The sequence below is a fragment of the Molossus molossus genome, unplaced genomic scaffold (genome assembly GCF_014108415.1).
Source record: "Molossus molossus isolate mMolMol1 unplaced genomic scaffold, mMolMol1.p scaffold_m16_p_11, whole genome shotgun sequence".
Taxonomy (NCBI): domain Eukaryota; kingdom Metazoa; phylum Chordata; class Mammalia; order Chiroptera; family Molossidae; genus Molossus; species Molossus molossus.
In genome coordinates this window covers 87,883,586-87,898,138 of record NW_023425346.1, presented here as the reverse complement: position 1 = coordinate 87,898,138, position 14,553 = coordinate 87,883,586, and the positions used below count along the sequence as shown (strand labels likewise).

Here is a 14,553-nt window from a genome sequence, read left to right as displayed (position 1 = left end):
TACCTAAATATAAAAATGGTTGTTTTTGAAGAAAGTTCAGATAGAAGTTTATAAAGTGCAGACTCACTGGCTATAAAATGCAGACTTGTTAAAGAATTATTTTGGTGTGTATCTCTTGTTTCTCTTACTGCTTTTTTTTTGTATTCTAGTAACTCATGTCATTATTCCTGGCGATACAGTTCAGAGTACGCTGAAATGTATGCTTGGGATTCTCAGTGGGTGCTGGATCCTAAAATTTGAGTGTAAGTGTTACATTTGGGAGAATTCCAAAATGACTAATCTCATTTTTCACAGTTCACTGTTGCCAATAATTATTTAAGGAACTTATACTAATTTTTTTTTTTTTTTTTTAAACCTCTGGTTAGTTACTGCATTTTGCAAAGGCTTGTCGTATTTATGGTATCATTTAGATGTTCTTGGTAATTGTCCCCAGAAATGTTCTGGTTTTAAAGTCTTTTTTTCTTCAATACCAACTGTTTTAATAAAGCATAAATGGGTTATGTAGTAAACTTTTAAGCCCAAGCAATCCATATTACTATTAAATGATACATTTTACTTCATAAATGCATCTTTTGAATATACTATTACGAAATGAAAGTAGTTTATCGCTTTTCCTCTATGATTTCTAAAAACTTATATGTAAACACCTTTTTGCTTTTTTCACTGATCCGTTAGGTTTTAGGAAGCTGCTGGGAAGTTTAGACTCTGCCTTGTTCTACCTGCTTTGAAGCAGTTATACCAGCTGTTCTCTAACCCTGCCCTGAAAGTGTCCCCATGAGCCGCTTGTTGCTGGCAGTCACACACCGTCAGAGCCTACACCGTCCCTCCTCGTCCTTGCTTGCTTTTCTCAGCCTTGGATTCACTTAGGACTTAAAGGCAAATAAAAAGAAAACTCATACAGGGTTATTTTCTATTCCTGAAGAGCAAAAGTATCTACTTCTGTCACAGGGGCTAGAATGGGACGGCGGATTGACCTTTTTGGTTAACTAATGGTTTAGGAAAGCATAGTGGTCATGGAAGGGTTACAGGAGGAGTCTTGTGATGATACAGTTGAGTATCTTGATCCTAGTGGTGTTACCTTTCACAGGGCTACACAGGTAAGTCACTTACAGATCTACACGCACACGCATACCGCACACCACACAAGTGCGTGTATAACTAATGAAATCTGACCAAGCTGTGTGGATTGTGTCAGTGTCAGCTTCTCGCTTTGGATATTGTGCTGCAGTTGTGTACGATGCTAACAATGGTCTCTGGAGGCAAGTGCACCGGACTTCTTTGGGCATTTCTTTGCAACTGCCTATGAATCTGTAATTTCAAATTAAACAGTTGAAGAAAAAAGAATACTGTGTTGTATATTTTTGATGAAACTTTCTTTTTAAGAAGCAAATAATGGATTAGAATTCACTTTTTAAAACTTTGTTTTATGGCTTTGTGCTTTGAAGGTTTTATGGTAGAAACGCTTGATTTATTAATATCTTAATTATATTATTTAATCTATATTTTTAAGTTGATTTGGTTTGTAAAACTGTTTCCTTTTGTTATTCATGTCCTTTTTTTAAAATAGTTTTTTATTTATTGATTTCAGAGAGAAAGAGGAGAGAGAGAGAAAGAGCGAGACATGAATTAGTTATTCCACTTATACATTTATTGGTTGATTCTTGCATGTGCTCTGACCAGGGATTGAACCCACAGCCTTGGCCTAGTGTGATGATGCTTTAACAACTGGTCAGGGCAGTATTCATGTCCTTTTTAAACGCAGCTGCCACCTTTCTCATGATGCTGGTCTCCAGTGCCCAGCTGAGTGGCTGTGGCAGGCGAGGGCACGCTGTTCTCTCCGGTCTCTGTTACCACTCTCCCGGTCACGACCAGTTTACACGGATGATAAGCAATTGGACTAACCATTTTCATAGGAAAAAAGTTTTCCTTTCTGTCTCACTCTTATTTTTTGGAACTTCTTTTCCCTTTCAAATCTGTGGCAAGTCTTACTGGGCCTCCATGTTTAAAACATTGATTTAAAATGGTTCCATGTGTATAGATGCTTTTGTACTGAATCTGTGTCAGAAATCTTGCCAGTGGTTATAGGCAGGAATAGATTTTCATAATAATAAGGTCTCAGTAATAAAGAAACCATGTGAAATGTTGAATGTTACGGCATTTACCACTTTGAGTGTATAGTTCTTGTGAATATGCTGCACTTGCATTTGGTTATATATACAGACTACATGATTCATGTCTATAAAATCTGCCTTCTTTAAGAAATGGAAGATTTTGTCAATTTAATGGCTTGGCCGTGTCATTTTTATAGAATCACTGATGGACTCAAGCTGACTTAATAGAGTGCTATTTGGTAATTCTCACAGTAGTGAATAACATATTCTAATATCGGTGCTTCTTTTAGTGTAAAGGATGGATGGGATCTCTTATTGAAGTTCATATTCCCATATTTCGTGATAGAGTCCAACGAGAAATGGGTTTAGGGTTTGAGACAATTGCTTTAAATAGTCACTGGGTTTATAAAAAGTAGGCAAGAACCTTCAAATATATATTTCTCGCAGTTTCTATATTAGTCTTAGGCATCTAGTTTTACTTAAAAAATGTTCAGAGCTATTCAAAACTATCCATGCGTATTAAACAAAAATAATGTGGAACAAAGCTTTCAAAATTAATTGTAAAGATCTGTGACTTATTAAAACTAGATACTGTATTTGAGGTTATTTATTAGCTTACTGGTGAGAAAACCTTCACTGGCTTAACTATGTAGAAACTTTAATATAATATCTTTTAGTGGGATTTTTCATAAATCACGTGGATTTAAGAGGAAACTATCTAAATGTTCTTTGTAGATAATTATTTAACAAATTAAACAAATTTAAGCAAATTAACAAAAAGAATAACCATCCAATTTATTAGAAGTTTTCTATTTAACCATGTTTTGTCTTAATTGTTAATATTCCTGTGTTTCTACATTGTACATGTAGAGTGTATTAGAATGTTACAGTTAATAGACTTAGCATGAAGATTCTGAAAATCAGCCATAATTTTACTATTGTACCATTCTGTCTAATCATATGTATTTTATTTTCTGTTTTCTTTTGTTAATCCTTACTGGAGGATAGTTTTTACTGATTATTAGATACAGTGGAAGGGAGGGAGGGAGGGAGGGAGAGAGAGAAACATTGATGTGAGAGAGACACATCGATTGGTTGCCTCCCTTGACCAGGAATCGAACCTATGACCCTTCAGTCCGTGAGCCAACGCACTAACTGCTGAGCCAAACTGGCCAGGACTAATCATATGTATTTTATACAATTTATAGAAATGGGAGCTATAGACAGGAGAAGTTCCTTCTGTAAGACTGAATTTGTGGCTGAGATTCTGTTTTAGTCCTGGTTTTGGCACCAGCTCTGTGTAAGGGTGAATTTTGGTAGCAAGGGACTAGAATAAACAGTCGACGATATATAAATGTCTTTCCATCGATCTCTTAGAGTATGAATAAGGCAGAACTGCATCCTAAAGATGTAAATGAGCCTGCACTAGGAAAATATCTTTTGACTTGCTCTTTTACTACACTGCTTTGAAAATTTCCTCTAGCCTAACCTTCAAAAAACAAAAATTAATTCTGCCTCTTCACTTTTCATCTCATTGTGAAGGGGACAGCAGATGGCTCTCCCCCTCTCCTCTGAGCTGAAGTAAGATTGCTGCTGTAGGAGTTTCCCCAGGCCTCAGCACCTGAGGGGATGCCGTGGGAATGTGCCTACGAGGTGACCGAGGACTTGAATCTGAGGTTCAGAAAGGCCAAATCGGGTGGGTTTTCTTTCTGTTTTCGTTGAGGGAGATGGAACCTAAGAGACAATCGTGTCATCATTTTATTAATAACCTAATAATCAGATTAACATACTTTTACTTTTCTATTAAACTGTGTTTCTTCAAAAGGATATTGAGAGTTCTATGGAATTTTAAAAATAAATGTAATGATTTTTCTATTCAAATTATGAAGAAGTAAATATACCTGAGCATTTCTGTCAACTAAGATTGATTAGGCAACTTCATGCTTACAGAAATCCTTTACTAAAGATTCTCCAAGAATAAAAAAATAATAGTAATTTCCCTTCTGAGAATTTACCCTTAGCAAGTAATACAGATAAAAGAACAAAAAACTATTTGTGTTATTTCAAATAGCGAAAAGTAGGTGGAATAGCCTAAATGTGAGAGAATTAGAGAAAATTCTGGAAGGCTTAAAGGTATTCTCTGAAAAAATTATACTTTTATATGATTATTAAGAATGAACTGTTATGAAAAACAGAATTGTTTCTGTTTTAAAATGTATAGAACAATTGTATTTTTACTTTCAATAATCTGTAAATGTGTACAGCAGAGAAATAATCAGCAAAAAACAGTAGTGGAGCCCTGACCAGTTTGGCTCAGAGGTTAGAGTGTCGGCCTGCGGTCCGGAGAGACCCGGGTTCGGTTCCCGCTAAGGGCACATACTTCGGTTGCAGTTTGTCCCCGGCCCTGGTTGGTCGTGCGGGTGGCAGCCACTCGATGTGTCCCTTCACACTGATGTTTCTCACTCTCTCTCCCTTCCTCTCTCTCCCTCCCACTCTATCTGTACAAAAAATGGAAAAATATCCTCGGGTGAGGATAAAGAAACAAAACAAAACAAAAAAAAACAGTAGTGGATTAGTCAGTAGATGCCTGTTTGTTTAAAACCATTTTAAGAACAATGTGTCTATTAAATGGAATTCAAGTTCTCAAGGAAGAAATTGAACTTCTCAAGTTGTAATAACAATCTTCTCCTTTGGTCTGTCCATGGAGTAATTGAGTAGGTAAGGGCTTGGTCTCAGGGAAATTAGAACCTGTGTTTGTATCTCTCTCTAGTCTCATATACCAGATCTCTGTACTGTTATTCAGACCCAGCCAATGCATTCCGATGTGTGACGCTTGTCCTAATCAAAGCAGATATTCTTGCATAAACTTTTGAACTTTGAATATATGGCTGAAAAGAACACCAAGTATGAGTTTTTAGATTATTTTATTAAGAAAATTTTGGACATTGGGCCAAGTTTGGTCTTTAACCACATCTGTAAAGAGAATTATTTTGATATTATTACTCATAATATAAAGTTTTTAAATTGCTACTCAAATTTGCCTATGAAAACTTTATGATACAGTGATGTATAATGATAGAACTTGACCTGTTTTCTTAATATGCATTAAATATAATAAATAGAGCATACTATCATATGAGGAAATATGTTTTTATATATAAATATGTTTATAATTAGAATACTGGCTTAGAAGTATCCAGAAATAACTAGCTGTTAAATTGTCATGAAATCCACTGATGTGTGACTGTTTACTGTGACATCCCACATCCAGATGTTTATGCTGGCAGGAGGGGAGCATTTAGCTCTTGTTTTACCTTTTTAGCCTTAATTTCACTGTTCTTCCGCTGTTGACTGTGAAATTTCATAATATTGGCCTTATTTCTTCTTTCCTTGACACCCAGATTTTCAAACATTGCCATGTGTACAAGTTTTTTTTTTTTTTTTTGTCATTGGTTTAAAATGTTTCCTCTTGTGATTTTCTTTTTTCTAAAGTGTAGTGATATCGTAGCCTAGTTTACTAAAAAGCCTAACAGAAAAGTATTTAAAAATACACTTTTTTAATAATGTAGGTGTTATTTTTTAATAGAATCAGAAGAAAAATTTTTCTGAAAAACTTTTTTAATATGCTGTTGTCTTGATTATATAAGTGTCTAGTTTGGATCTAGTGGCATATTTATTAGGATTTTTGCTGTTGACAGAGTGATGTATGATTTTATATTTTACAGTGATACCTCGGTTCTCGAACATAATTCGTTCCAGGAGGACGGTCGAGAACCAAATTGTTCGAGAACCGAAGCAATGAAACCCAATAGGAAATCATGGAAACTGGATTAATTCGTTCCAAGCCCCAGAAAATGCCTATTTACTGGCCTAATTTGTATATAATATGTAGAAAAACATAAGTCTCAACAAGAAATAAAAGTGTACAGTATGTCTAAGGGTTAAATTCAGTGTAAAGCGTGACTCTCTCCACAAAGCGTGGCTCTCTCTCTGCACTCACACTGATGACGCGAGCAAGGCCGCTGGGCCGAATGAACGCCATTCGGCTCAACTCGGTCATCTCGGAAGTTCGAGTTCCAAATATTTGTTCGGATTCCGAGACAAAAGTTTCTCGAATCTCCTGGTCGAATACCGATTTGGTCGAAATTCGAGGCGTTCGAGAACCGAGGTATCACTGTAATTGTTTTTAGGACATCTGGTGATAACTGAGTGATGCTTAATTCTGAGTTTCAGTGCTGTTTCAGGTACAAACCTAGATGTTTATGATGGCGTGAGTGGAGCATTTCGTTTTTATTTTACTTTTTATAGTAGCTCCAGAAGAGTAACAGTTCTTTAAAATATGGATTTACTTACTGCTCTAGCTTTTGAAGAGACGGAGCAAATTCTCTGGCTTCCATGGAGGGATAATGTCCCCCTTTGGACATTTAGCAGATCTTCATCTTGAAGCTCTGTTCTGTCTTCGTTGGGTCTGTATCGTTTGTATGTAGCAGTGGATTCAGTATGATTCTTTTTTCCTTATAAAATGAAGATTGACTAAACTTAATATAGATCTATGAATATCATCACTGGTTCATGCAGCTAAAATGAAAATACACATCTGTAGATGTTTATTTTATGAGGCAGGAGGTAAGAGTGGTTACTAGAGATTTAGAATAAAGGAGTAATTTTCTGCATAGTACAAACTTCTTTTTTGAAAAAAAAAATATATATATGTGTGTGTGTGTGTGTGTGTGTGTGTACACCCAGAATTCATAAGCTGCTTTAGTATACAAAGATTCTAGGCTTTGCTAAGGTAGTCAGAGCTACCTTAATGGCTTGGAGTTAATAACTTTGAGGTAAGCAGTACTTTGGGAATTGGGCTGCTTACCTATATATATATATAAAGTGATACGACAGGACTAAAGGAAAGCTTACCTGAAATGGTAGACATGATCAGGAATACATTTGGGCTAAAAGAATCTCAGTTTTAATTAGATAACTAATTCATTCCTCTATTTCTGCAAAATGATAGTTTCTGTCAAAAATCTTAAAATACTGAAACATGAAAAATAATAAAGGATATAAAGAATTTTTTTTTGCTTTTATTTTTGAAATTTTCATATATTCTTTTCATCAAAAAGCGTATTTTTTATAAGGATAGTGGCTTGACACATTTTAAATTATAATTCTGGCATATAAAGAAATCTGTGTTTACATTAAGCATAGCTTATTCATGTTAAGTCGTTTCAGTTTGGAAATTATTAGTGAGAAAGCTAGCAGGTGCTTGTATACACTTCCTTCTTCAAAAGAGAAGAGTTTATCTTTGTGCTGAACTATTTTAGTGGCAGTGATGGAATAATACAGACTTTATTAAGTACATATTACAAATATAAAGTATATTTTGGTTAAATTTTAAAAAGTATTTTTAAATTGGTGAACAATGACTTATTTTTAAATCTTGATGTATGTTACAGTATATATTATACTTTAGATGAGTTTATAACTAGGAATGTTGGGAAAGTTTTGATACTTTGTTTAACATGGAAATAGGCTTAAGAGTTCTTGTTGCAGGTTTTTGAGTAACTAAAACCTTAAAACATCTGTTGTTTAGGCTTATTCGTTAAGGTAAATGTTTTGGCTAGGAGATTCTTTCATTTCCTTGGTTGCGTAATGTATCACCATTTAAATTGCTTGAAGTGTATTTGAAAATATTTCATTCTTGTTTTCTACTCCTTTAGTCAACTAGTGCAGTTCAGCTCAAAACAGGTTCACTAGGAAGTTGATATGAATTTGTAATTATCGCAAATGTCTACTGTGCAGTACATCTTCATTCTGAAATGCCTAGGGTACAAATTAACTTTGACAATCGTTAGAGTAAATAAACTCATTGGTCCACTGAAGACAAAGCCAAATGAACTATTCTCCCCATACCTCCTTCCTCAAGGTAGTCGGCAGCTTTTGCCATTTCATACATTCTTTGGCTAATCTCTTAAAAATAAGGATCCTTCTATTACTCATCTAATGAGTGTGATGTGATTTATTGTAAGAGAGGCACAATATATTAAATCTGAGTGGAGAATTCCTGGCATGTCCTAAGATGCTTTTAAAAAATAATGAACTACAGATACAAGAAGAATTAAGATTTTTAAACTGGCCTAGGAATTGGAGGGTATATGAGTTCTCACCTCGGTTGTGTCATGGGGAAAGCTGCTAAAATCTTAGAGCTTGAATGTCCTTATCCACGAAAGGAGGAGGCTGATGAGATGCAGCCGCAGGAGTTTTGGGTGGCAGGGCCAGGGCAGATACAGTTTGTGTGGTTGTGCCCAGCACTCCCGTGCATTTTCGTGTCTTTAAGTAGGATGTGCATTTCCCCATTCATTGCCTCCACTTCCTGCCAGTTAGCACCAGGTTCCTCACGGCTGTATGGATCTGAGTGGCCCTCATAGACTTTGTAGGTGCAACCCTTGGACAAGACATCACTCCTAGCTTTTAAGAAATTCTCCATGTTTCCTAAGCTGTCACAGCAGTTCTAGCAGAGCGCTTTGTCACCGTTCAAACACGTTGTTTCTTAGTTTTCAGGGGGGAAAACGAGCTGCATTTTTCTCCTTTAGTTGGTATTAGGTGGCCTAGAGTTGGCACATTGTTCCTTAGAATAAGAGAATATCAGAGGGGATGTGTTCTCCATTCAGCTAGCAATTGAGCATGGATTTTCCTGCCTTACTTTATAGAAGCTTACTGAACAACTGCTGTAAAGCTGAAAGGCTCATGGTTTGAGGCATAGTTATACTGTAGAGGCACTGGCGTCTTCCTGTGGAGTGCCACGCTGCCCCTTGGTGTCTGCACCTCGTTTTCTTGATACCATGCTTATCTCATTGCAGTGTCTGTTAAGGCTGCTTCTGTTGAGGGTCTAAGGTGAGCACATTACCAGGATCAATAGATACCATCTTAACATGCTTTTCTGACAGTAAATAAAGCCACATTGGATAAGCAACAAGCATAGGCACAGCCCATTTGTTTATTTCCGTAGTTAAACATTAGCCATCCACTTGTTACAGTGGACACATGGGAGTGTTACGTCCTTGGCTTTACAGGCTGGCATGTTCCTTCTTCTAAAGATTCTGTTACGGATGCTCTGCAGATGTCACTAGGAAAGGAGATTTAGAAAGGGACCTTCATGCTTGATAGTAGAAGTAATTGTTTACGTGTTAAATAATGAGTGTGGTGTAGGTCAGTGAATTAGCTAGATTGCCAATGTTTTGGGGGTTGGTGTTTAATGTGGTAATAGTATATGGTGTTTAGTATGGTAATAGTATATATGTGTGAACACACTGGCAGTGTTTCTGGGATGATACTTGGACCTAGTCAGAAATTTTGAGACTCATTTTCAATACACAGTAAAGTTACTATTTTATTTTATTTATGATTTTATCTTTATTGTTGAAAGTATTACAAATGTCCTCCTTTCTCCCCCATCACCCCTTCTTCCTGGCTCCACTCCCCTCGTGCTTTCCCCAAACTGTTGTCTGTGTTTATTGGTTATGCATATGAGTTCTTTGGTCTGTATCTTTAAAGTTACTATTTTAATACTAGCTTCATTACAAAGATAGTTTTTTTTTACTCAGTAGCCGATTATCAAAAAATACAATATTTGTAAAATATAATTTTTTAAATATCTGTTTATTGATTTTTTTTTTTTTTTGGAGAGAATGGAAGGGGGAGAGAGAGAGAAACATCGATCGGCTGCCTGCTGCACGCCCCCTACCGGGGATCAAGCCCGCAACCCGGACATGTGCCCTGAATGGGAATTGAACCCGGACCTCCCAGTCCCTGGGATGACGCTCAGTCCACTGAGCCACACCGGCCAGGCTGTAAAATAGATTTTTTACTATATGAAGAAACTGGTTTTTATAGAACCATGATGTTTATGATCAATTAGTGAGAAGAATAGGATTTAGACATTCAGCATAAGCAAACTTGGCTAACAATGATTCTTGTGTTAAAAACACCGGGAGACAGCCACACCAAAGCACAGGCAAAACGAACAAATTAAGAATCACGTGATAGGGAATTATGGAGAGGCCAAGGTTCAGTGTTGCCTTTGAATATACGTTAACAGCCCCAAGTCAAGAAAATATTTAGTCTCTCACCAAAGTCCTGCTTTTGGAGAGTCAGGGTGTTGGGTTGTTCAGCCTTTCGACTTAAACGTGTTGGGCGGCGCCTTGGAACAGCGCGCTGGAGCGGCCGGGAGGCACTGGAGATGCTCCCCAAGTCATCTCTGGAGGGACGACCTCAGTGTGTACCTGTCAGATCGCAAACATACCTCCGGCTCTGCTTGTTGCTGATTGAACAAGTGCCGTCAGCCCCTGGAGTGTGTGACACCAGCTGAGCTAAGTGCCCTGGACCAAAGCACTTGGCTTCATGTCAGATCGCTTAGTCCTGCAGTGGTTCTCTATCTGTGGGTCACCACCTCTTTGGGGGTCGAACGACCCTTTCACAGGGGTTGCCTAAGACATAACAGCAAAATTACGGTTATGAAGTAGCAACACAAATAATGTTATGGTCGGGGGTCACCACAACGTGAGGAACTGATTAAAGTTCGCGGCAGGAGGAAGGTGGAGAACCACTGGCTAACGATGAGGCGGGGCTGCAGCAGTGAGCTTGCGGGTGGCCGACGTTCAGGTTCAGAGCACGCTGGGCTCACTAGACGGCGGACTCCGCTCACCTTCCTTGCGGTCACTTAGATTTCTGTTTGTATGTGAGACAGTGTATTGATTTTGGATTTTCTGAAAGGCAACACATTTGTTAGTGTTGAGGACGACTTCATCGCTCAGTCCTCTGAAGGGGAGGTTTCTTATATTGCCCTTATGTGGGAAGCCCATTTATTACATTTCTTTTAGCATCAGTAAAGTTTCTGTTGTCCTTTTGAAATAAGACTTAACCATGAAGAAGAAGAATCCCTGAGGTGCGTTGCCTGTTTCAGCGAGAGAGAAGTGAGCTCCCTGACGTGGCTTGCGCTCTGTTCTTGCAGGGGTGCGAGCCTGTCTGCAGAGCGGACGCCGTGAGCAGGAGGACGAGTACGAGATTCCCGAGGGGCCGCGGAGCAGCAGGCTCAACAGGGAGCAGCTGGTATTTCCTTTTGCTACTCCTTTCATTGTTCTCACTGTATCTGAATATTACCGCCATCAGGAAAAACTTCTGCCCTTTCAACAAGTGCAGGTGACCGATTAAAAATTTAATTGTACTTATTTCAAGCACTTGATTCTGAGAGATGATCACGATGAGCTGTAAAACCCAGAAGACAATAATTCCACCCCGTTAATGGGTTTTTGGCATCTTGAACATCACCATAAACCTTTCAGAAGCTGAGGTTACGTCGCAGATACAGGAAGCAACTTGAAAGAAGACTTACAGCTGCTGCTCCGATTTCGTTACCATATGTCTTTATTGCCATATATCTCAGTTTTAATGGATAATATTCCATTATTCTGTGGATGTATATTAGAAATGATGAAGAAAGATTTTCATACGAGGGGATTCTAAAACTTTTTTTTTTTTCATAAAGCATACAAGTGTGTCTCCTAGCTCATTGGATCCTTAGCCTTGGCTTCAGAATGTAACGTCCCCAAGGAATACATCTCTAAACCCTGCAGGCCACACCCTGCCACAGCTGCTCTGGAGACCTTAGGTTGGTGGCACACGGGCCTGAATGTAGATGGGCAGAACGGAAGGTCCATGGCACAGATGCTACTCTTATCACTTAAGTTTAGCGCGTGTCCCTGAAGCGTATTTCAGATACCCAGGGATCCTTTGGCCGTGAAGTCCCACCAGATATGAGTAAACTGTCCGATAAAAGAAGTTTCATGAATAGTTTTTATTTACTTCTTTTGTTTTATACGAAACACACCTAACCTGCTTTTAACCAGCTTTTTGTTGTTGTTGTTATTTCAGTTGCCAAAGCTGTTTGATGGATGCTACTTCTATTTTGGGGGAATCTTCAAACACCATCCAAGGGACAACCTTATTAAGCTCGTCACCGCAGCGGGAGGTCAGATCCTCAGGAGAAAGCCCAAGCCCGACAGCGACGTGACCCAGACCATCAACACAGTCGCCTACCATGCCCGACCCGACTCGGATCAGCGCTTCTGCACACAGTACATCATCTACGAGGACTTGTCCAGCCACCGCCCAGAGAGGGTTCGGCAGGGCAAAGTCTGGGTGGCTCCTTCCAGCTGGTTTATAGATTGTGTCATGTCCTTCAAACTGCTCCCTCTCGACAGCTGAAGACTGTACGTGAACATTTCGAATGGAACTTGTGAGAACCCAGTCATTCTACTGTTTCGATGATTCACATTTGTATCAATAGGCAGACTCATTCATATATTTTTTTCTTGAATTAAAAAGATATCTTATGCCAGATTAGGAATTTATTCTGTGTTTACCATTTAGATGCTGAGATTGCATTGAACGATTTTCTTTTTAAAACTGATAGGTGTTTTGATTCATCATGTCTTTCTACTGAAACTGTCAGCTATCAGAGATTAATGAAAGGGTATCAGAACTATTGGTTGATATACGAGTGGTATTAATGTCTCAGCCTTTTAATGTTTTTTGATCAAACAATCTACACCTGCCACCAGCAGAAATTGCCATCCTTTTAGTAAACAAAGAATATTGTCACATAATTTATTGTGATGAAAATAGAGTACCTGGCCTACATGTGTTACCAGAGGTGTTAACTTTTTCTCCTGTCTACAGTTGCATTCATTTTACATTGTGTTCATTTAGTTTCTTATAATTTACGTGGATGTCTGTTCCTATACTTTTATCCCTTATTTTTATCTTGCCTTTTTATCAGGAAATCATGGCTTCATAACCTTAACATTAATTGTTCTTTGGTGGTGAAAATCAACATTGGCTCATGCCACATATTTTTGCTGTATGCACTTGCTTATCGGTGACTCAGCATGCTGCAGTCCTTATCTCTATGGATAGACCTCGAGCATTTTCTCCAATATATTTTAGTAGCAATATTTCTTAGAAGGTCTCACCAGTCAATCAAATGTTAGTAAATTAAATTAGGAAGCAGTCTTTTTCTGGTAGACCCTACTATCTATACGAAAATAATTTTTTAAAGGTCTTAATTTCTTCCTTCATAAAGGTTTTTTTTTTTTAATTTTTAGGTTGCTTTGTAGGCAGAAGTTGGGGATTAATTGACTTAGAACAGATTTTATCCAGATGATACAAAAGGCCGTAACAATAAGTCTAAAGGTAGGAGTGGGAAGAGCTTACTCATAACAAGACCATCAAGGTTGTGGGTAGTGGACAGGATACCACCTGCGAAGGGGGAGACCTGGGGAGGTGACCCAGGTCTGAGTGTTCTCCTTTGTGAATCCTCAAGGTAGATTCGATCACTTAAAAACATGTTTTAAAAGTCTCCCTAGAAACTGAATGTTCTTAATAACACTGAGGACATGGGAAGGAAGACACTGAGACCTGTCATTTTGGTCGCTGTGGGCCAAAGAGCAGTTTGATGACCACTGGATTAGAATGCTGAGTCTGGAGTTAATGGATGTTTTATGATTGATTTATTTGAAAGTTGGAGATTCTGCTGATTATTCAAAATAAATTCTGCTTTAATTTCTTCTTAGGCATTTTATATCTCCATATCAGGAAATAATACTATGTGAATACAGTAATGTACTGCAGACTGACCTTCAGGGGTGACTCAGCTCCGAAACTCTCCAACCAGTACTGTGTTTGTCCCGAGTTCCCTTCTAATGGAGAGTGATGAACACCAGAGCACCAAGCAAAGCTGAGGGGTTAGATAATGTCTGGATGGGAGCATTTAAGATGCTTTGGGATTTGAATTGTCATTTTTGACTTATAACTGACTTTTCATCATTTTCTATTAGCTCACTGGTCACATTCCTAGACAGGTGTGTGTCTGTTCCTCTGATCTGAATCCCTGTGTGTTAAAACACCTGTGGGGATGCTGCTTGCTTTCCTTTGTCCTTTTCTTGGTCTGTCTGCTTCCCTCTTTGTCATATTTTGTCTCCCACTATTAAGCAGTTTTATTTTTGCTCTCCTTAAATATTTATTTTGACAACGGTTGATTGTTGTCAAGCTCTTGAAACTTGTACTTTCTGCATAGATATACTTGTAATTATTTTCATTTTTCAATCATAGATTCAAGCTTCCTTTTATGTACCTTAAATCATTAAAGTTATTGGTGTTTCTGTATCTTCTGTAGAGGTGGTTTATTCTGCACTCCTGAAGAATGAGACTCAATAAGACTTGTGAGGAAACCTTTCAGCTAATAAAAAATTATCTTTTTAAACACTAATGCTTTTTAGTTATTTTTGGATATAATATTTCTAAAGTATATTAGACACTTTAGTGCCTTAAACATTTTTCTAAATACAATGTAACCTCGGTAGTTTGGAACCATCAAGTATAGTTTTTG

General features: G+C 37.9%; 1 protein-coding gene across 4 annotated transcripts in view; it reads left to right on the top strand.

Moving 5' to 3' along the window:
• Positions 1 to 14,181, top strand: part of BARD1 (BRCA1 associated RING domain 1) — a 69,322-nt gene extending 55,141 nt beyond the window's left edge. For 3 of the 4 annotated variants that reach the window (XM_036254859.1, XM_036254861.1, XM_036254860.1), the window contains 4 exons: positions 150 to 242; positions 11,119 to 11,216; positions 12,039 to 12,376; positions 13,271 to 14,181. In XM_036254859.1, coding sequence (XP_036110752.1) covers positions 150 to 242; positions 11,119 to 11,216; positions 12,039 to 12,371 — 524 coding nt within the window. In that variant the 3' untranslated portion in view covers positions 12,372 to 12,376; positions 13,271 to 14,181. The remainder of the gene's footprint in view (positions 1 to 149; positions 243 to 11,118; positions 11,217 to 12,038; positions 12,377 to 13,270) is intronic. The other variant, XM_036254858.1, reaches the window with a different exon arrangement.
• Positions 14,182 to 14,553: the final 372 nt, after the last annotated feature.